At 41.5% G+C, this 20,930-nt stretch overlaps 2 protein-coding genes across 2 annotated transcripts in view; both read left to right on the top strand.

The window, feature by feature from the left end:
* Nucleotides 1–20,930, top strand: part of LOC125902822 (ephrin-B2a-like) — a 250,422-nt gene that overhangs the window by 136,599 nt on the left and 92,893 nt on the right. The gene's annotated exons all lie outside the window — the stretch shown is intronic.
* gpc5a (glypican 5a) overlaps nucleotides 1–20,930 on the top strand; it is a 226,018-nt gene that overhangs the window by 112,195 nt on the left and 92,893 nt on the right. Inside the window, exon 8 of the mRNA XM_049599439.1 lies at nucleotides 10,986–11,145. Within this exon, the coding sequence (XP_049455396.1) occupies nucleotides 10,986–11,145 (160 nt within the window). The remainder of the gene's footprint in view (nucleotides 1–10,985; nucleotides 11,146–20,930) is intronic.

Here is a 20,930-nt window from a genome sequence, read left to right as displayed (position 1 = left end):
TCTGCCCTTCCATGTGCCTACATGGAAAGCCTAAGGCCAGGAGAGCAGCAGCAAAGACGCCTCTGGGAGCAGAACAGAACCAGCATCAATGACAAACAGAAATGACATTGATAAGTCAGACACAACAACAAAAGGAGGAGCTGGGGTGGAGGTGGGTTGCAAAGCGGCTTTCAGAGGAAGCAGAAACAGTAGGCAGGCCAGAGCAGTTTAAATAGGGCGCCCTGAATGAGATTCACCAATTGGTCACATAGAATGGAATCATGTGATCTATCAGCTGACTCCCTCCATCAGTCAGCTGCTCCATCAGTTGATTGGCTGTTTGAGATCAACTGATTACGCTAGGATGTGAGGCGAGCTTGATATCATGTCCTGCCTGAACTAACGATATTCTCAATATCATGTTGTATTAAAGACTTCCAGCTTTAAGACAGTGCAAGGTCATTTTCTCACAGATTTCTGTACTATCAGAGTTCATTTTGCAACCAGTGATAACCTCTTGCTCTGTACATTTTAATTGATTATGAATGTTTGCTATTATGTTTCACTGACAGATTTTTAAATTCATTGCTGTGTTCAACACTAGACCTGTCTTCTTCTGTGGTGGGAAATTATTGTGTAGGCAGGATAGATACGGTCATAATGCCCTTTCATTTACAAGACAGACTATCGCCTTGATCTGTTACTGTAGATGCAGTTTAAGTACACTTTAATGGCTTGAGGTCATAAATAGGAGTTGACAGCTGAGAGGAAAATCAAAGCATTAGACAGAAGTCGAATGAGATTTTTCGACCTGTTTTCTCTGCTGTATGGTATTATTTTGGATACGCTGAAACAGTGTCATGGTTTGTTATTCTTAATGACTCTATAGAGGTCAGACAAGCACATTTACTGCCAAAAATACATGATGTAAAGTTTAATTACGCTTATAGTTTACTTTTACCTGCCTCTGTTTGTTTACTCCGGAGGTAGGTGCCAATATTTAGTTCATATGTGTTAATAAATAAATAAAATTGTTGCACTGTGGCACTCTCAACCTTGGAAAAGAAATAAAAAACACAATGGATAGTATAATCGAGTGATACCTGAGAAAACACATAATAAAAAAAGAAGAGAGCCATACACGTTGTAGGCACAGCTTTAGTGTCTGTGTGTGTGTGCATATTTGTGTGTGTGGGGGTACTATTCATTATTCTGACTACCTGTGGGAAGAAACTGTCTCTGAAACGGGTGGTGCGTGATTTAATGCTCCGGTAGCATTTTCCAGATGGCAGGAGTGAAAATAGTGTGTGGGCTGGATGACTGGTGTCCTTGGTGATGCTTTGGGCTTTCCTTATGCAGCGGGTAATGAAGATATCATAGAGCCCTAGTAGGTCTGTGCCAGTAAATTTTTGATGCTGGCTTTACAGTGTTTGCAGTTTCCAGTCCTCTGCAGTCAAAACTGCCAAAGCATATACTGTGATGCAGCCTGTCAGAATATACTCTCTGGTGCAGCAATGAAAGTTAAGCCAAGGCTCGGTTACCATGCCGAATCTTTTGAGATGCCTCACAGTCTTTGTTGTGATATCCCAAAGAGGCAGCTGGTGTTATGAAGAAGGTTGTGATGTGTACAGTGGTGAATTAGAAATTTATAAAATATCTCAGGTGGCCAGGGCTTGTTTGCAGCGTGGGGATCAAAGGTTGACAAAGACAGGCAAGACAGAATTCATGTAAATAACAAAATATGTCTTAAAACAAGCAATGGGGGAATTTGGGTCCACAGCCGCTCACACAGCTTGTGAGGCTGCACTTGGGCACAGTAATACCTTAAGCTAAGTGCTAACATCAACATGCTAACATCCTCTTATAGACAATGGGCCTTTTCCCAACCAGACCCTCCCCACTTCCACTCTGTCACAGGGTGTAGATCTGTTTGTAGTCACCTTCGCAGCTCAATGAAGCACCATTCATTAAGGTGTAGGGTATGAATACAGCCGCAAGCTTTGGGACCATCTTTCCACTCTGTGGCAGAAAGAAGAACTGTGGTAACTTTTCATGGAGAAAAATAAATCTTAATCCCATTTTATGTTCTTCATATGCATTTGTATCACTTATGTTTGATCTGTATGTGCTGCTATTGTTTACATTAATTTTTGTACATGAATATTTTGTCATTAAAATAGAGAAGTAACTAGAGCACTCGGAAAGCGCAGACCTCCCCCGCCATTTTAGTATTTTATCCACTTAACTTCAACCGATCACCACCAAAATTTTAACATCTGTTCCTTGTCCCATTGTCAACCTTTCCTGAAAATTTCATCAAAATCCGTATAGAACTTTTCGAGTTACTTTGCAGGCAAACAGACAAACACCGGCGAAAACATAACCTCGGCAGAGGTAACTATGCACCTTGGACATGGACCAAAAGATCCAAATTTAGAAACACTTATATCCATTGATGAATTTAAGGGCATCATAAAGAATGTGGTGACACAGACGTGCTTGTTTTTCTTTAGAGGCCACTATGTTTGAATAGTTGTTGTTTTATTGTGAAATTTTGAACTATATGTTGTATTTGTTGCATTTTAAATGTGTTCTGATTGGCTGCTACCTCGGCCAGGTCTTCATTCATTCATCTTCTAACCGCTTCATCCTCTTGAGGGTCGCGGGGGGGCTGGAGCCTATCCCAGCTGACATCGGGCGAGAGGCAGGGTACACCCTGGACAGGTCGCCAGACTATCGCAGGGCTGACACATAGAGACAAACAACCATTCACGCTCACATTCACACCTATGGACAATTTAGAGTTATCAATTAACCTAGTCCCCAATCTGCATGTCTTTGGACTGTGGGAGGAAGCCGGAGTGCCCGGAGAGAACCCACGCTGACACGGGGAGAACATGCAAACTCCGCACAGAAGGGCTCCCACGCCCGGGATCGAACCGGCAACCCTCTTGCTGTGAGGCGAGAGTGCTAACCACCACACCACCGTGCTCGGCCAGGTCTCTCTTGTAAAATATATTTTCAATCTCAACGCAACTTCCTGGTTAAAAAAAAGTCAAATATCAATAAAAAATAAAAAATAAAAATAAATATGCAAAACTTTACAGCTTTCCAATACAAATGAACACAACATTGTTTCTAGACTGGAGAAGGGTATATTTTAGCCTAAATACAATGAAACCCTTAAGTTGTTGACGCCTGTGTGAAAGTATTCTTAGTCTGAGCAGCTCACATTTGTAAAGCTAGTTGAAAGGAACTTTATTTGTACGGCACGTCTTCCATGGCGAACACAATGGCACTGAGGTAGGCTCACTGTTGGAGGGTTTTGTAACCCATTTGCCCTCCCTACTAGTTGGTTTGGGATGGCACTTAATGTGATGTGGTGGTAAACGTGGGCACAGAGTGGAAGTTGGTAGGGAGAAGGTGTAAGAGGTGGTTTGTAAAAGGCCCAATGTCAACATTCTGATGTTTGGCAGGTACAGTGTTTACGTTATCATCGTCTTGGTTTAGCATGATGGCATGTGCACTGAACACAAAGTACAGCTGAAGGTGTTTTTCAGGTATTTGGTCATGAACTAAAGCCATAGACAAAGGAAAGTCATTAGGATCCATCCTCAGGGCAGCATGTGAACCAGATTTAATGACAATCTATTCAATAGTTGTTGAGACATTTCAGTCTGGACCATATTGGTGGACCGACATCTCTGGAGCCATGCTGCTAGTATGGCGAACAGTAACATTAATATAAATCTTAATGGTGAAATTACCAAAAACCAAAACAAAGTTATCTTTAATCAAAGGCTTTAGAAATCATGTTGGTTGGCAGTGCAGAAAGTGTTTTTTTGTGGTGTTTTTGCATTCTGTGTTTTATCTATTCTTGATTTGTGATGTCATCACTAGACGCACAGACTGTGTTGTAGTGCATGTGCACTACAACAAAAACTCCTCTTAAATGTCTCTTTTTATTGTCCCTCCTACAATTCAGAGTCTCGACTGCATTGTCACAGAGTAAAAAAAATTAATTGCTGTTATTGTTTGCTGTTCAACCACTTCCCTAATTTCCTCCGCTAACTCCAGGGGGTTCCTCTCTCGCATCCTGTAGTCATCAGTTGTTTATCCTCATTTTTTTTAAAAAGCAAACAGCAGTTTTCTGTAAAGTTTGTTTCCTGCCATTGATCAGACAGTAACTGCAAGAGACAGCTGCCGATATATTTACTGACGGCAGTGAGGTTGCCCTGGTTACATTATGGGATTTGCCAGTGCCTAATTTAGTTGAGAGGTGGAGCACCACTGGGATAATGGAGATGAACTTTTGTCCTTTTCTGACTCACATTTTATTTTTTAGAAATAAGTTGCTGTGTAATATAATTACAGTCAAACTGAAATTTGTAAAGATCCACAAGAGACAATGGAAGGATGAGTTTTAAAGCTCAGAAACTGTGTGTGTGTGTGTGTGTGTCTTTATCTGTGTGTGGTTGAGGATGAGTTTCATTTTGTTCCATTTGTTTGATTCAGTTTGAGAACTCTGATTTTGTTTCGGTTGTCTGAAGGTTATATTTGGAGTTGTCTCTTTAAAGAGGAGATTATTGTCTTGGCAAAATTTATAGGCAATACATGGAACACTGCGTCCATCATTATAGTAACTGTCTTTCATGGAAATCAAATGTTTTGCAATATTCTTTTTTTTTTTTTGCTGAACTGTATATTAAGATTTGTCACGTGGCCATCTTGTCTGTTGTTGCTGTCTTGTGTTCTGTATGCAAATATGAGGTGGGCACCATATGTTGAAAGGACACTCAAACAAATCATTCAATCAAATAAAAGTCCATCAGTCAATGTAACAAACTCATACATGAAAGCCTGAAACATGGATATATGACATATAGAGTTTCAGATAAAATGCAAATGTGTTCCACAGAACAAAGAGCAGCACAAAACAATCGCAATTTTAATATTCTACCTTGCTTTTCTCGCCACCTCTGATGTTTTCTGCCATGCTTGAGATTTGTCACTCAAGTTCTGTTAGAATTGATTTCTGAGAAGCACAAAATGAACTTGTCGCCACTGTAACTTCCGCCTCTCGTCAATAACAAAGTCTCATTGGATGCATGATGTAGAGGTCACTGTATATGGGGTCAAAGTTTAATGTAATAAACTGCACTGGCAGTTCTGTGGCTCGTGTAGCCACTTGCCTTAATGGTCCTGTCGAAGTTGCACATTTTTGGTGTATGAGCCCTGTATTGTAACTGTTTCGAGCTTTTAACTAACTTTCCCATTCATGACAACTGTACAGTGGTGAATTTTCATATAACTGTTTCAGCCCAGTCCCCCTAAGAAAATATTGGCATTACATGTTTCTGCAAACCACAAATACATTTCCCAGTTTCATATGTATGATATCAATGTTTCTAAGGCAATATACAAGCTGTCTTCAACATTGGAAGGTGGAGGCGACAGTGGATGATTTGTCACCAGGCAGCAGCCTCCAGGGCTGACAATTGAAGCCAACACTGAGTTGCCAAAATCTACAGTTCTTAAAATGGTCACTTGAGGCTGGCTCCAGAAGCCAGTCAATCCCCATAGACCCCCATGTTAAAATGCCCAACTCTACTGCTGAAATAAACATGTTTACAGCCTGGTTCAAAAAACAGTTTTGGTCTCTATAGCTAATTTTCCTCTGAATTACAACTGTATGAAGGTGAATTTTTATATAACTCATGTGTTTACATTTTATTAAGGATTATTAGGTCCTGCATAATTAAGGCAGGCCACTTTTAGTGACAGGCTATCTGCCGATAGTGTCCTTGGCTTCTCATTCAGGTCAGCCCCTCGCTCCTCCACAGCTCCAGCCTCTCACCCAAATATGGTCACTTCAGACACCAAAAAAACAGGAATGTGATAGCTTGAATGCCGAACTCAAGGCTTCAAAACAGGAGTATAATAAACCAATGGGTGACATCACAGTAGCTTTACAGTCCATGGACAAGATGCCAGCCATGCTGTGACTTCTTTTCAAGACCAACAAACAGCAAAGCCACTTGTGATTTAGCGAGTTGTTGCTGTGTTTCCATCAGCTTTTAAGGCTCCAGACGTGGGTGTTCTGTAGCAGCCTGGTGGCAGCGATAGTGCCACGTAAAGCTGTTGGTATTTTACCGAGACATTGCTGCTTCTCCCACCAGGATTGTGCCCTCCAAACAGGGTATTTAAACCAAAAATTCATCTTTCCCTAACCATAACCAGGTGGTTTTTGTGCCTAAACACACATTAAGCATTTCAATGTGTCCACTACATAATACCTTGGAAAAGTAATGTACTGTAGTTTGCAGAAACATTAAATGTCAACATTTTTTATGGCCATTGGGTTGCCTGTTTACATTTTATAAAGGCTTAAAGTTATGCATAATTAAGGGTGTGGCCAAACTGATTGACACGCTGTCTGCGGATACTGTCTTCGAGGCTTCAAAACGGCACTCCACAAACCAGTGGATGACATGGTGGCTACGTTCATTATTTCTATGCAGTGTATGGGATTGACCAATGAAGGGTGAGTCATTAAAAAACAATAAAAGAATATAACAGTTTAAACAGATGAGCCACTGAAGGGAATAAGAGTTTGATTGTTACAGTAAGTTCCTAGTTTAATCTTTCTAATGCTTAAACATTAATAGTAAAGAGCAGCTACAGCAAATGGGAACTAAAATATATATACTAATAAAGCAGATTACATCAGACATAAAGACCTGCCTCTAATAAGTCTGTGTGAAATATAAAGGTCTGGTTCTCTTCTTAGTTCAACTATTTAAGGAGTGCAGTGTATAGAGTATAACTGAATAGACAGCTCATAACATAATCTCAAAAATCTTGTGTTGTCTCTCGCCCCACACACACCTGTATAGATCTCTTCTGACATCTAGTTAACAGTAAGCTTGTGTCCTGCAGAGAAGATGTATTCATCGTTATCTCTTGTAGTGTAAGCTCTTAATTGGTGCAGCAAATTTAAAAGAAAATAGACTATTAATGGTGAATATGTTCATAAAATTAATTCCAGGAGAACAGTATTGTTTGTGCAGTTTTGTTTGTGAAAAGAATAATTGGTATTTGGTGGTCATTAACTCTCCACACACTGCAGTAGCAGCCAGAGGCTTGCCCGAGGGTGCCTACTCAGAGCAGTTTCTCATCTGGAGATGCATTGAACAAAATCAGCACCACTCTCGCAGCCGGCGTTAGACAAAGCCCCACGTCATTCACAGAAGTGAGGCTAATAACACAGTCAGGCCATTCAGGCTCGCTTCACTGTGTGTCAGAAAGGCAGTAGAGCTGTTCAATACAATCAAACACAGAGCTGTTAGTCCCTCGGGCCCTGAAGAGTAAAAGAATCGAGTAGCCCGCTGATTGACGTGACTCTTTCAATCCTGACGAATGTTTCCTCAGCTTCGGAAATAATCAGTTTGCTGTGAAAGCTATCATCAGCCGACAGGGCTTGGTGAAGAAATTACTGCAGTTTAACACAAACCTGATCATCTTCCAGTGACCACACAAACCAAAAGCACATGCTCAGGTTTCCTTCTAAGACTTGTGTGTCATGGACGTCAAAGCACGTTCTACAGATTCACGAAGATGATGTTAAATTATTGCTCTCTCATCTCCTTTTATGTGTCAACATCTTTTTTGTATGCTGCTTGTCTAATGGGTAGTGTTCATCTAACAATGTTGAAGGACAAGGCTGGCAACATATAATTTTATTATTGTCAACAAATCCAATGAAAGGACCAAAACCAACAATATGTTAGTCAGTTTCTCGATACTTTCCCAGTGTCCTACCCTGTGTGTGGCAATAAGCCTTAAGCCAGATAGTTATTGAAGATGAATATACATCCACATTTAAAACAATGTTAAATAAAAATGTAGTCTTTAGCAAATGTCATTCAAAAAGAAGTGGGTAAGTTGCTATACTGCTCAAAAAATGAAGGCAACACTTAATAGTCACAGTATAACACCAAGTCAGTTAAACTTCTATCAATCTGTTCATTTAGGAAGCACAAGTGATTGTGAACCAATTTCACCTGCTTTGGTGCAAATGAAAGTGACAGCAGGTGCAATGGAGAGGCAAAAGCAAGACAACCCCTAAAAAGGAAATGGTTTTACATGTGGTGATGTGCTCCCTCCTTATCCTTCCTGACTGATTCTTCTCTAGTTTTGTGTTCTGCTAGTGTCCTTGTCACTACAGGTAGCATGAGGCGGCACCTGCAGCCCAATCAGGTTGCACAGGCAGTTCAGCTCCTCCAGCATGGTACATCCATACGTGTGGTCGCAAGAAGGTTTGCTGTGTCTCCCAGCACAGTCTTAAGAGCGTAAAGGAGATAGAAGGAGATCGGCTGTTAGAGCTGGACAGGCCCGCAGAAGGGCATCAACCCAGCTCCTTTGTGCGAGGAGGAACAGGAGGAGCACTGCCAGAGCTCTACAAAATGACCTTCAGCAGGCTACTGGTGTGCATGTGTCTGACCAAACTGGCAAAAACAGACTCCATGAGAGCCGGACGTCCTCTAGTGGGACCTGTGCACACAGCCGAGCATCGTGCAGCTCGATTGGCATTTACCAGAGAACGCCAGAATTGGAAGATCTATCATTGAGCACATGTGACAGGCGTGAAAGAGTCTGGAGACACTGTGGTGAATGTTAGGCTGCCTGTAACATCATCCAGCATGAGTGGTTTGGCAATGGGTCAGTGATGGTCTGGGAAGGTATATCCTTGGAGGGTTGCACAGACCTCCGTGTCATTGCTAACAGTACTCTGACAGCTGTTCGGCACCGGGATGAAATCCTCAGAGTGATTGTCAGATCTAATTTGGCCTTGGGTTCCTCCTGGTGCAGGACATTGCCCAGCCTCATGTGGCCAGAGTGTGTAGGCAGTTCCTGGATGATGAAGGCATTGATGCCATTGACTGGCCCTCTCATTCCTCTGACCTAAAATAAATTGTGCACCTTTGGGACATTATGTATCTGTGCACCCGCTGCTGCTAAGTACCGCCACAGACTGTCCAGGAGCTCACTGATGCTCTGATCTAGGTCTGGGAGGAGATCCCCCAGGACACCATCTGCCGGCTCATCAGGAGCATGCCCAGACACTGTGATTTTGAATCCAGCCCTCAGTGGGTTGATCATTTTACTTCCAGTGACCACTGTTACATCGTTTTGTTCTCAACAAATTATACAATATACATCAGTAAAGATATTCAACTTGAATAATTCATCAATAAAGATCTAATGTGTGATGTAAGTGTTCCCATCGATGGAGCTCTACTGCACAAAGAAAAAAGACTGATAAGGTTTTGGTTTGCACAGGCAATGGTTGTTGGTCTGTTTATGTGTTTTTTTATTGACAATAAGACAAATGTAGCATTTGCTTTGTCCTTTAAGTCTGGTTTCTGCTATTAGAAGGTATGTATGTGACATACTAATGTGTAGGGGTTAAGTGGGAACAGAAAACATCCTTCTGGTAACGTCAGAAACTCAAAAAATGTTTCAGATTGTCAAAGTTTCAAATCAGTAGAACTGAGGTCAAGTCAACTCTCCTTGATTCTCCTCATGCATCAAAGTTTCTGAAGAATAAAGTTGATAAAGTTGACCTACGGTCTTGTAGTTGAGTTAGTTTATTTATGTGGAAAAGAAAACATCACGTTCTCCTCTTACCAACACATACATGTAAAAACAGGCTCATTTACACATGCATCTTAACCTTTCACTTCACTGCAAAATATCAATAATTAGATCTTAAAGCCCAGGTAGCATATTGTCTTACATCTGCAGACTAATTATTGCAAGATGCTGTTTCCTTTGGTAATGGGGCTCAGAGTCATCAGCCTTTGAACTCCACATATTGAGCCCTCGGGCAGTGCTCTACCTCCTGGACTGTGAAGCACAGAGTTCAAACTCAGTCAGACTCCCAGACCAGGCTAATCTCAGGCCCCACAGAAACTCATTATTCTACATAATGTATTAAAAGTTTTGTCAGACATAAATGGAAAGAAAATCATGCCAATTACACACATGGAAGGAGCGCTTAGATTGCCCAAATTCTCTACATTCTCCATCGTCTAACTTGTCAACATTGAGGAGCTGAGACTCCAGACAGGGTAATTACCAGCACAGATATGTCCCAGCTCAGCCATGGCAGCAATGCCGACACTTTTGCTTCCCTGCACTGAACCACAACAGTAACTAATTAGCATAGACACTACCTTTCTGATCAACACAAAGCATTCTCTCTTGTTTCCAATGACGCACCATGAATTTAAATGAGCCAATTAGCGTATGCATTTCCCCTGGTATCGAGTTCACAAAGTCTTTGATCGAGATTCTGCTGCACAGCAATACAGCAGAAAGTTCAGTGGCCCTGTGGAACCGCTGCGGCCGAGAGGGGTGAGCGTCACATAGCCAACTACAGATTCATTCAATATATGGAGCTGGTGGCGATAATAGTCAGTCAGTTTGATAAAAATTAATCAACCATTCACAAGAACATATTTTTAGGCTTATTTTAGTTTTTAAAGAGAATTAAGCATTTATTTAGTTTTGATATAAAAAGCATTTCTAGGAAATCACGTTCAAAAAATCCTGGCAGTATTTTCTTTGAATAAATATATGCTTTTTGCAGTCATGCAGTATATTCATAGTTTTTATGACTTAGAGCACTGTGGCTGATTAGCAGCATAATCAGCAGCTCTTTTGCATTTTCTCCCTGTTTTTCTCATCATTTTCTGAATGCATATTCTGCACTGTCCTTGCCATGAGAGGACCTTGTTCACTTTATCCTGCATTGAATATTTAATATGAATATTATATATATATATATGTGATGCTTCTCTCAGTGGGAGACGCAGCAACTTTTAAAGCGTGGGCACATAAACTCAGAGTTACTACTTTAAGCTAGTTTACTTTTAATAATAATGAATGTGGTTTCTCTTATCTAAAAATGTCTCATTTTCTTTTTTTTTTTATACAACCAGCTGTTGCAGGGGAAGTCCATTCCTAAACTGGGATCACTGGACCAGATTGAAACAGGAAGTGGAGATTTAGAAGGACGTTACAGCGGCGACTGCGACGATGAGGACGGCTGTGGGGGTTCAGGTGGTGGTGAGGTTCAGAGGAAAGTCAGAGTCACCAAATGTAAGTCTCATTCTTTCATGATTTTATTGAAAAATTGACCTGTTAACTATGTACAGAAATTGTTACCCAGCTGTTATATTTTGTCATAAGGAGGTAGAATTAAATGGAGACATTTGAGTGGGAATACATTCAAATTTATATCCTGTAGGACTAGGTGTAATTTGAATTTGTATGCATGTTTGCATTAAGTTTTTATTGGATATCTCTATTAAGATTTTGTATTTGCTGTCGTTAAAAAAAAAATCAATAAATTAAACTTAACATTACAAAATATAATTGAAACATGTAACACAGACTTACAATAAATTAGACATAATATGAGAAAGATGCATAAATAAAACATAACAAGTAATACATATGTATGTTCTTATGCTTTTCCATAGATGCATTAAATTATGCCTTATACTCTTCTGCCTTTTTAAAGTTGAATTTAAAAACTAAATTGAGTTTTCGATCAGCAAAGACATTCAAAAGTGCAGTTGCATAATCCTATATTTTAATAAGACTTGCTCCAGTCTCCATTTTATGACAGCCATAATAATAGTCATTAAAGATAATAGTTGCTATGGGGACATTATTGCAATCAAGGCCCGTTACTTTAAAAATTATTGCTCCTCAGAGGATCGGTAACCCCTGATGAATCACAGTGGCACAGCTCTCCTCCTCATTTTGCTACCTGTCACACTCTCTTCTCAGCACATGGATTCCCCCTCTCCTCTCCTCTCCTCTCCTCTCCATCAAACATGCTAACAACCTGATTAATCACCTCTTTCATTTTGCCTATGGCGACAGTGGGGGGGGGGTCATCCAAACAAGCCGTTCTATCCGTGTAAATGTTTCCTTTACTGCTTGTCAGTCTGTCTCGAGGCTTCAGCAGCTCAGGCTCAGGGAAGCTGCTTAACAATCGTTCATCTGAGGCTGTGGGGAGGCTCTGACATTTATCACCCATTACAGTAGAGCCGCCCTTTCCTTGTCATGGGCCAGATCAGCCTGTCTCCCATATTTATGACCCACTGTCTGTCGTGACCTCTGTCGAGCATCTGTCCACTGCTACCCGACCCTCACACAAACACAGAGAGGCTTCCCCACCTGAAGCAGACCTCTGGTCAGTCCCTGGTTTATTGCTACAAAATGGTTTGATTTCTTTTTTAGTGGCTGTTGGGTTGTCGGTATTTTTCCTCTGAGTTTTATTGTTGTAGTTGAATTAAATGAATTAGTAAAATGTACAAGCCAAGGATACAGCAGCACTAAAAACATGTTTTATTGCTCTCCCTCTCACTAAAAGAGTCTTACACAATATAAAGCAGCTTGAAAGTACAGCAAATACTTAATGTAAGTACGTATCCATTATATTTTATGAACAGGGATAAAAATATGCCCTCAAATCATACTGAAGGAAAGCACTGCTCTTGGACTCCAGTCTTAATTGGGCTGTATCTTTAGAAAACAAATAAAATCAGTCCACCTAGTTGTAGGTGTAGATTTTTGGGGACGCAAGCATGGGTGCAGATCTGATGACAAGTTTGGGGGGGACACAATCAGTTGTGATTTTCTTTAATTGCACGCGTGCAAATCGTGCCCCCAGAGCGCTTGAGATTGCCAGCATATTTCACAATTTCATAGAGGCTCATCACCATCACCAAGTCATTCAAAAAGCACTGCTTCGCTGTTAGTTAATGCTACTTCTAGTTTCAGGGTCTCAGGCATGTTATGTCCACTCACGTTCTCATCTCTCGCCTCTCATGGATTCCCATTTCTCCTCATCATCTTCCCTTTCTCCCAGTATATAGGACTACTGTATACATTTGTTCAATTTCAATCATTTAGGCTATTTAGAATTGGGGGGGACAATTTGTGTTTTTCAGAATTTGGGGGGGGTCATGTACCCCATCCCCCCTGGGATCTGCACCCATGGACACAAGGGACATATCCCCTTCAATATTTAGAGCATTTGTCCCCCAACGTAAAAGCACAAAGTAGCAGAGGACTTTTACTTTGATGAAATTTAAAATATTTACACCATAAATTGATGCAGAAAAGGCACAAATTGGTGCATAGAAGTTCAGCTAGTGTTCGATGCTTAAAATCCTCTAGTGGAGGACCACCAGACCCCTCACATGTGCCCCCCCTCTGATGTTAAACGAAACCTACACCCTTGCACCTTGTGTTTTTGTGTTTATCAGCAGGCAAAACTCAAATAGAAAGTTTATTCCAGGAGGTTTGATCCATAACACCTCTTCAACCTGTAGGAGTGAGTAAAGGTCACAGATAAACAAGCAACCCACTGTCCACTGAATCATCTTCCATCCCCATGGTTTGGGACCAATATAGACATGGAACATTGTCGGACACTTACTGGTCTATGACAAAAAATTCATAATCACGTGTTGAATCTTCATTTCACTCATCCTGTGAGGCTGTTTGCCTTCACACAAGACCTGGCCTGCTAATGTCATCAGCAGACAGAATTTTACGAGCCATCTGTGGTTGAGAAGAGCTGAAGTCCGCACAGATACCTGTTACAGATTTAAGGCCTTTGCACACTGTGTCCGATGTGTTTCTTAATCTGTCTTCCGCAAAAAATCATTACACACAAACTTCCCACACTAATTCTAATGTTTTATGTTTCATCATTCTATTTGTTGCAAAAATTCGCAATATGTGACAAAATGAAAAGACACATTTCCACCTTTGCCTCTCTCCACTGGAGTTACCTATCTGGCTGTCACCACTCTCTCCCTGTCTTGCTGCATGAAGGGGCGGAACTGTCCTCCTTCTCTGTCTCCACATTCTGTGTGTGGTCCACATCCTCCTCCTCTACATAATCATCCACCTGAATATCACCATTTGACCTGCTGAAAGTAAGCTATGTGAGTCATGAAAAGATTCTGTGCGCCCCGTTCTGCTGTGTCCTGCTGACGCATTTTCTTCACTTGATTCTCCGTCAAACGTCTCTAAAGGCCTCTGACCGATGCAAAAAATGAACTTGTTCCAGAAACTTTAATGATGTACGAAGGTTTCTGACTCAGTGTGCAAATGTGATTGACACAACGTGAAGTCATATTTATTTTTAGATGTGCAACAATTTCAGAAGAAAACAACCGACTCAGTGTGCAAAGGCCTTTAGAGCCCTGACACACCAAGCCGCCAGTTGGCTGTGAGTCGTTGTGGGGTCATTGGTGAACATCTGTCACCCTAGTTTTTTACTGTGTGTCCCACACTGTTGGCATTAGTCGACCAATTCAGCATGAAATCATGCATATTGTCAGTTCGGCTCTGTGAACATGAAGAAAAACGGAAGTGAGCAAAGCAAACAAATAACTTAAGTCAAGAGGGAGTGAGATCGAAACAAACTTCTTATATCAGGAAAGATTATTTTGTCAGCCGTTGAGCTCTTCAGCAGAAATGGGGCATAATTATGCTATTGTTTGGTATCCATCCATCCATCCATTTTCATCCGCTTATCTGGGGCCAGTTCGTGGGCGTAGCAGGCCAAGCAAAGCACCCCAGAAGTCCCTCTCCCCAGCAACATTTTCTGGCTCCTCCTGGGGGACCCCAAGGCGTTCAGAGGCCAGATGAGATATGTAATCACTCCAGTGTGTTCTGGGTCTGCCCTAGGACCTCCTACCAGTGGGACCTGTCGTAACACCTCCAGTGGGAGGCAGCCAGGAGGCATCCTGATCAGATGCCCAAACCACCTCAACTGACCCCTTTCGACATGAAGGAGCATCGGCTCTACTCCGAGCTCCCTCCAGATGTCCAAGCTCCTTACCCTATCTCTAAGGCTGAAACCAGCCACCCCACGGAGGAAACTCATTTTGACCACTTGTATCCGCGATCTCATTCTTTCGGTCACTACACAGAGCTCATGACCATAGGTGAGGGTTGGGACGTAGATGGACCAGTAAATCGAAAGTTTGCTAGTGCATGGTAAATATCCATTGTTTCTTCAACATTGGGCTGTGTTGATAATGTGCTAACTGGCTAACTAGCGTCTTGAGTCCGTCCTGTCAGCCTTCTTGTTTCCCTTTTTTAATGATGAATACAGACTACCGCTGCATGCTGGTATTGAGAGTTATTTCTGCTCCTGCAGGCACAGAATATACATGTACATGTCTTTGTGGTGTGTTCAAGTACAGCTTTTTGGTCAAGACACAGGCAACAGCCAGCCTTCGTCGCCATTAGTTCTCTGATGTCACTTCGGTGTGTCTGGGCCTTTAATTCAGTTCTATGATAGACAAATAGTAATCCTAGTTCAGCCAGCCAACTTGCATGGAATGGATTATGATGTGAATGTTGGACATGTACGGCACTGATGTTTGGCTTCTGACCTCGTCATGCCCCACAAGGAAGCACTAAGCTCAGCACGGCTGGAAATAGGAGTGATGATAACGTCCCCCTCGGGTGAACATAAGCTGCCAGTTTGCTTCATGCTTGTTGATGTTGTGTTGGGAAGACTGTTTGACCATTTCTGCAACTTTCACAACATTCACATCCAGTTCACACCATGACTGGCCAACTGTGTGCAGGTGAGAAAGTCAGCTGGGTTTGAACTTTCTCCCGCTAGGTCTTGTTTGTCACGCAAGTATTTGTGGCACTCTTTGTGTGAACAACTGAGAGCAACACATTGAATGCGCTCCAGGAAGGACAGTCAGAAAATGTGCACCATTATGCCCATGTTTGAATAATTCTGTGTGGCTTTCTCTTAATGACAGCTGCCTTTTCATTTTACCTTTGAGTGTGGCATTTAGGAACCTCTGATTTCCAATGTTGTTGGACAGCATTTCTTATGAACTAGTTCTGTTCAAGCAAAACCTGACCGAAATACTCAGGTGTATGCTGGGGTGTATGCTTTGCCTTCATCTGCAACTCAACACTCTAATGCATGAGACTATTCTCCCAGAAAGAACAACAGTGTCAGTACAGGTTTGTGTTTAAGTGACAGAACCCTCTACTGCCTGAAGTAATCATTGTGACAATTATAAGTGAAGTAAAGGGGGAAGTAAGGTGATGTGATTATAGAGCAATATACTCCTTGATGGGAGAAGGGTGTGGTGAGTGGATGGGTCAACAAAACACATAACAGGGGAGACCGCAGGTGGTGCAAGTTTCCAACTGACAGTCAACATTTTTCTTACAAGATATAAAAATGAATATGACCTTTCCATAACCTTAACTAAGTCATTTTTATTGTAATCATGACAACGAAGACCCCTAACCTTCATGAAGTAGTCTATTAAACCGAAACCACAATGTTTCCTAAACCTAAACAAGTCATGGTTGTGCCTTAACCCAACCAAGCCTTAAAGGGACTTTATGCAGAGTCAGAGTGTATGAGTTGTCTGCACATGGTTCTCAACATGGAGGTGGCTGAGCCCACAGCTAGCAGCTTATGGTGCTAACTTTATAAACAGTGCTCAACAATGGTAGCTGTGCTGACAGAGCTAAGTGTCTTAACAAGGGGGGAACCAAAGGGTGGGTGCTACTGAATGGCAACCTCCAGAGCTGAGAAATGAGGCCGAAACTGAAGTGCCAAACACTGCAGTTCTTTGAATGGCCACTTGAGGGCGGCTCCAGAAGTGAGTCAATCCCCATAGACCCCTGAGTTACAAAGCCTAATTTTACAGCAGAAATAAAGATGTTTACAGCCTCCTACAAAAAATGGTTTTGGTCATTCATTCATTCATTTACATTTATTTAACGTAACCGCTTATCCTGTTAGGGGTAGTGGGAAGCTGCAGCCTATTCCAGCTGGGCGAGAGACAGGGTACACCCTGGACAGGTCGCCAGACTATCACAGGGCTGACACATAGAGACAGACAACCATTCATGCTCACATTCACACCCACGGCCAATTTGGAGTCACCAGTTAACCTAACCTGCATGTCTTTGGACTGTGGGAGGAAGCCGGAGTATGTGCAGAAAACCCATGCTGACACGGGAAGAACATGCAAACTCCACGTGGAACCTGCAAGCAGAAGTGCTGTTAGGCGATAATGCTAACCACTGCACCACTGTGCCACTAGAGATGGTTTGGTTTTGATCTCTGTGACAACTTCATGACAACTGTATGAAGTGCCACGGTAGGAAACTTTGAAAAAATCTTATTTGGATGAAAAGAAGTAAAATGACTCCAGCCATTCGACTATTCTATATTTTGACATGATAAACAACATGTTAGGGCACGTTAATTAGAGCATACATGGCTGCATGTTAACGGGAATATTAGTGGAATATTCATTTTCATTAGCCATGTAAACAGTTTAGTAGGAATATTGTCCTTTTTGGAAGATGGACACTTGGAAGATGGACTGTTAAATATTTAGGTCACATCATGCAGAAAGAACAACAATCCACATCACAAGTGCTTTAATAATTCATCATTTTGTAAAATTGTAAGTTTTCTTAAAAATATTTGAGCGTTTGGTTGCGTTAATCAAGATAACACAACAAAACTGTTTATAATTCTTTAGGGAAGACGAAGCTTCAAAGGGGTTTCTCTCTTTCAAACAAAGCATTGACTGAAGTCAGTGGAAGTTGCCTCATGACTTCATATGCTAAATAGCACATAAATTGATTTTCTACAGCACACAGCTCATAGTGCAGGGAGAGTGGGTTGCTGTGTCTGAGATGCTCTGTGATCATCACACTCTTTTAGATCAGACAAGCAAGTCGTGCAAATCTGCATCAGCTGTACTGAGCCGTCGCCAAACACACTGACATTGTTCTCCATGGATGGAAAATGTGATTAATAATGTTTTATTTGTTGCTCGAAACACAGTTGAGAGCTCTGAAAAGTTGCTGTATCTCACCGCGGTTGATAAATTGGCTACCATGAGGCTAAATCACAAAGGTGGTGTTACACTATTAATGAACGTTGTTAGTTTTTATTTCAGTCTGTGTGCAAAACTTCAAAACAGAAAGCAGAAGAGACAGAAATACAATATTAAATACAGCTACAGAATCAGAAACAAATACAACCATAAAACCAGGGATGGAAAAAAATCCATGAAGGTGAGATGAAAACCAAAGTACTAATAACGTCTCACAAAGCACTTGATCAACGGAATTTTATATAACTGTCAGTCACAACTTAAAAATGAATGAAATCACAGGTAGAGTAAGTGTGTCACAGAATGATGCAGTTTGGGTTTGGATCTGTGTTTATTAAGTCCGAGAGTCTTTTATATCTTACGCTATATTGAAGTTACAAGACTGCGTGATGCATTTCCAGCTGCCATTTTTTTTGACGAGCGTGTCAGTCTGTCGAAGTAAATTGAGTACAGTGATCCTGCCGTCTCAGTGCCAGATACTTAAACACCATGTATAATTTAATTTGATTTCTTTCTCCGCAATTATCCATAATCCTCTCCTTTGTGTCTTTGATGTTTATCGGCAAAACATGCTGACGATAGATCAGGATGATAGGAAAATAAAATGGGATAAGCTCAATACTGACAATACGAGCTTGATTTAAGGGATTATCCTCATTAGGCAGAATCACTATTGTGAGAGAAAGCTATGTATGTGACAAGAAGCAATGATGTGAGCAGAGCAGAAATGTTTCAAGGATTTTTGTATGTTTAGTGGTTGCAGCGTGGGAGTGTTTACTGCATTGCACTCCAGATTGCTGAGCTACCTGACTGAGTCGCTGTCTTTGTGAAAACACAGTTAGGCTCATTGTGCTCATTGAGAATTATTCAAAGCACAGTGAAAACAGAGAAAGAGTTTAATTTTACCCTGCTCAAAATGGAGGCGCTGACTGCTTACAGCTCGTCAGGTGCTTGCAGAAACATTAAAAAGCTGCAGTTCCTCAAATGGCCATCTGAGGCTGGCTCCAAAGGGAATCAGTCCCAATAGACCCACATGTTATGGATTTCAGTCGGAACTGCTTTAGTCAAAGACAACTTTATTTCCATTTGCAGTATTATATTTGGTGGTATGGCTCTGTTCTGGGGCCCCTCTGTCTTTTCTTGGGCCTACGCAGAAAGTCTCTTCCACGTGCCTATGTGGAAAGCATAAGGCAGAGAGAGCACACCTCCCTGCCCTTCCATGCGCCTACATGGAAACCCCTAAGGCAGGGAGAGCAGCAGCAAAGACCCCCCAGGAACAGAACAGAGCAGCATCAATAACAAACAGAAATGACATTGATAAGTCAGATACAGCCTGAAAAGGAGGCGCTGGGGTGGAGACAGGTTGCAAAGTGGCTTGCAGAGGAAGCAGCAACAGTAGGCAGGCCAGAGCAGTTTAAATAGGGCGCCCTGAATGAGATTCACTAATTGGTCACATAGAAAGGAATCATGTGATCTATCAGTTGACCCATCAGTTGATTGGGCTGTTTGAGGTGTTCATGCTTATGGATCATTTCATTTTTGTTTTTTTCTTTTGTTTTGTCTTGCTGTTCTTGTTCTCTGTAAAGCATCTTTGAGTATCCAGAAAAGTGCTATATAAATCCAATGTATTGCTATTATTATTACTTAAACAATTAATATTCCTATTATTACCATACAGCTGGTCATCAGTCACTTGATTGCGCAGTCATCTGTCTATGCCTCTATGTCAAGCTGTCATCTGTTTGAAGCTCAGTCTATGTGATCCATCTTCAGCTGCGCAGAGGATTGTGGGTCAGAATAGCCAGAAAAGCATGCTGGCTTACATACTGCAAAAGTGTGGTAGAACATCCTGGTATTTTTGGCGTACTGCATTTGACACACTATGTATTGGGACATACAATATCTTTTTCTGGCTTACTAAACAGTGTGGTAGTATGGGCAGTGAAGCACACAGACTGTCCTCGGGCACTCATTCAGATCCACTCGTGCTCCTCCACAACTCCACCCGCTCATCCAAAGACGGTCACCTCTGGGGACCAAAAATCTAAGGTGCCAAACAGACATACCAGAGAGGCAGCACATATCAGGAATTTTTCTTGTGTTTTCTTCTCACAGCAGGCGCTGTTTTTGCAGTTACTACGTACCTGCCAATTGCCTCCACAAACACACACATTCCTTCTTAATGAAATGAACATTTAACACTAATGAGAATTAGCTCCTCAATGTCAAAACTGTTGTACTATCACAGTGTTGTGTATTGCAGCCTATTACAGTGCATGTAAAGCATCATAACCAGGATCATAATTGCCAATGATAATAGACATAATTGGAATACTCATTAAGAAAAGTGATAATATATCCCTTGTCTGTGGAACTGTATCGGTCCAGATGGTAGCTGTGTATGCTTTGTGATGTATAAGGGTTAAACTCCTCTTGTGTACAGTCAATTTATTTGTCACATGAAATCATGAAAGGTACAACTCCAGTGAAAGTCATCAGCTCCTTCAACATGTGCACTGCAGGTTAGTTCTGTTTTGCCTCCTTTACCTCTTTTTTACATCTTAAATTGCACAACTGTAGATCTGGGTGTAATTAGACACATTTGTACTCCCAAATAACAACAGAGAAATTCTAGCTTTTATATCCAGAACTTCATTTTGATAAATAAGGTGAAGCCATAGGGTCTCAAGTGTTTGGGATGAGACAGTTCTCTGCTGCAGCCCTGCTTTATGATTGAGCCTGATGAGATAATTATACACCTGGTTTAATTACATAAAAAGCGTGCCTAGCTCAGATATGAATATAATAAATCCACATTTGCCATTTTCACCATGGTGGCTTATTAATTACTGCACAGTTCTGAGATCATAACAAGCAACTTTACAGCCAGGCTGTCAGCTCTCTGAGGCTGTACTATAACACAACTGCGCTTTGGGCTAAATGCTTACATCA

Source organism: Epinephelus fuscoguttatus, linkage group LG2 (genome assembly GCF_011397635.1).
Source record: "Epinephelus fuscoguttatus linkage group LG2, E.fuscoguttatus.final_Chr_v1".
NCBI classification, from domain to species: domain Eukaryota; kingdom Metazoa; phylum Chordata; class Actinopteri; order Perciformes; family Serranidae; genus Epinephelus; species Epinephelus fuscoguttatus.
This window is presented reverse-complemented; position numbering and strand designations above follow the sequence as displayed.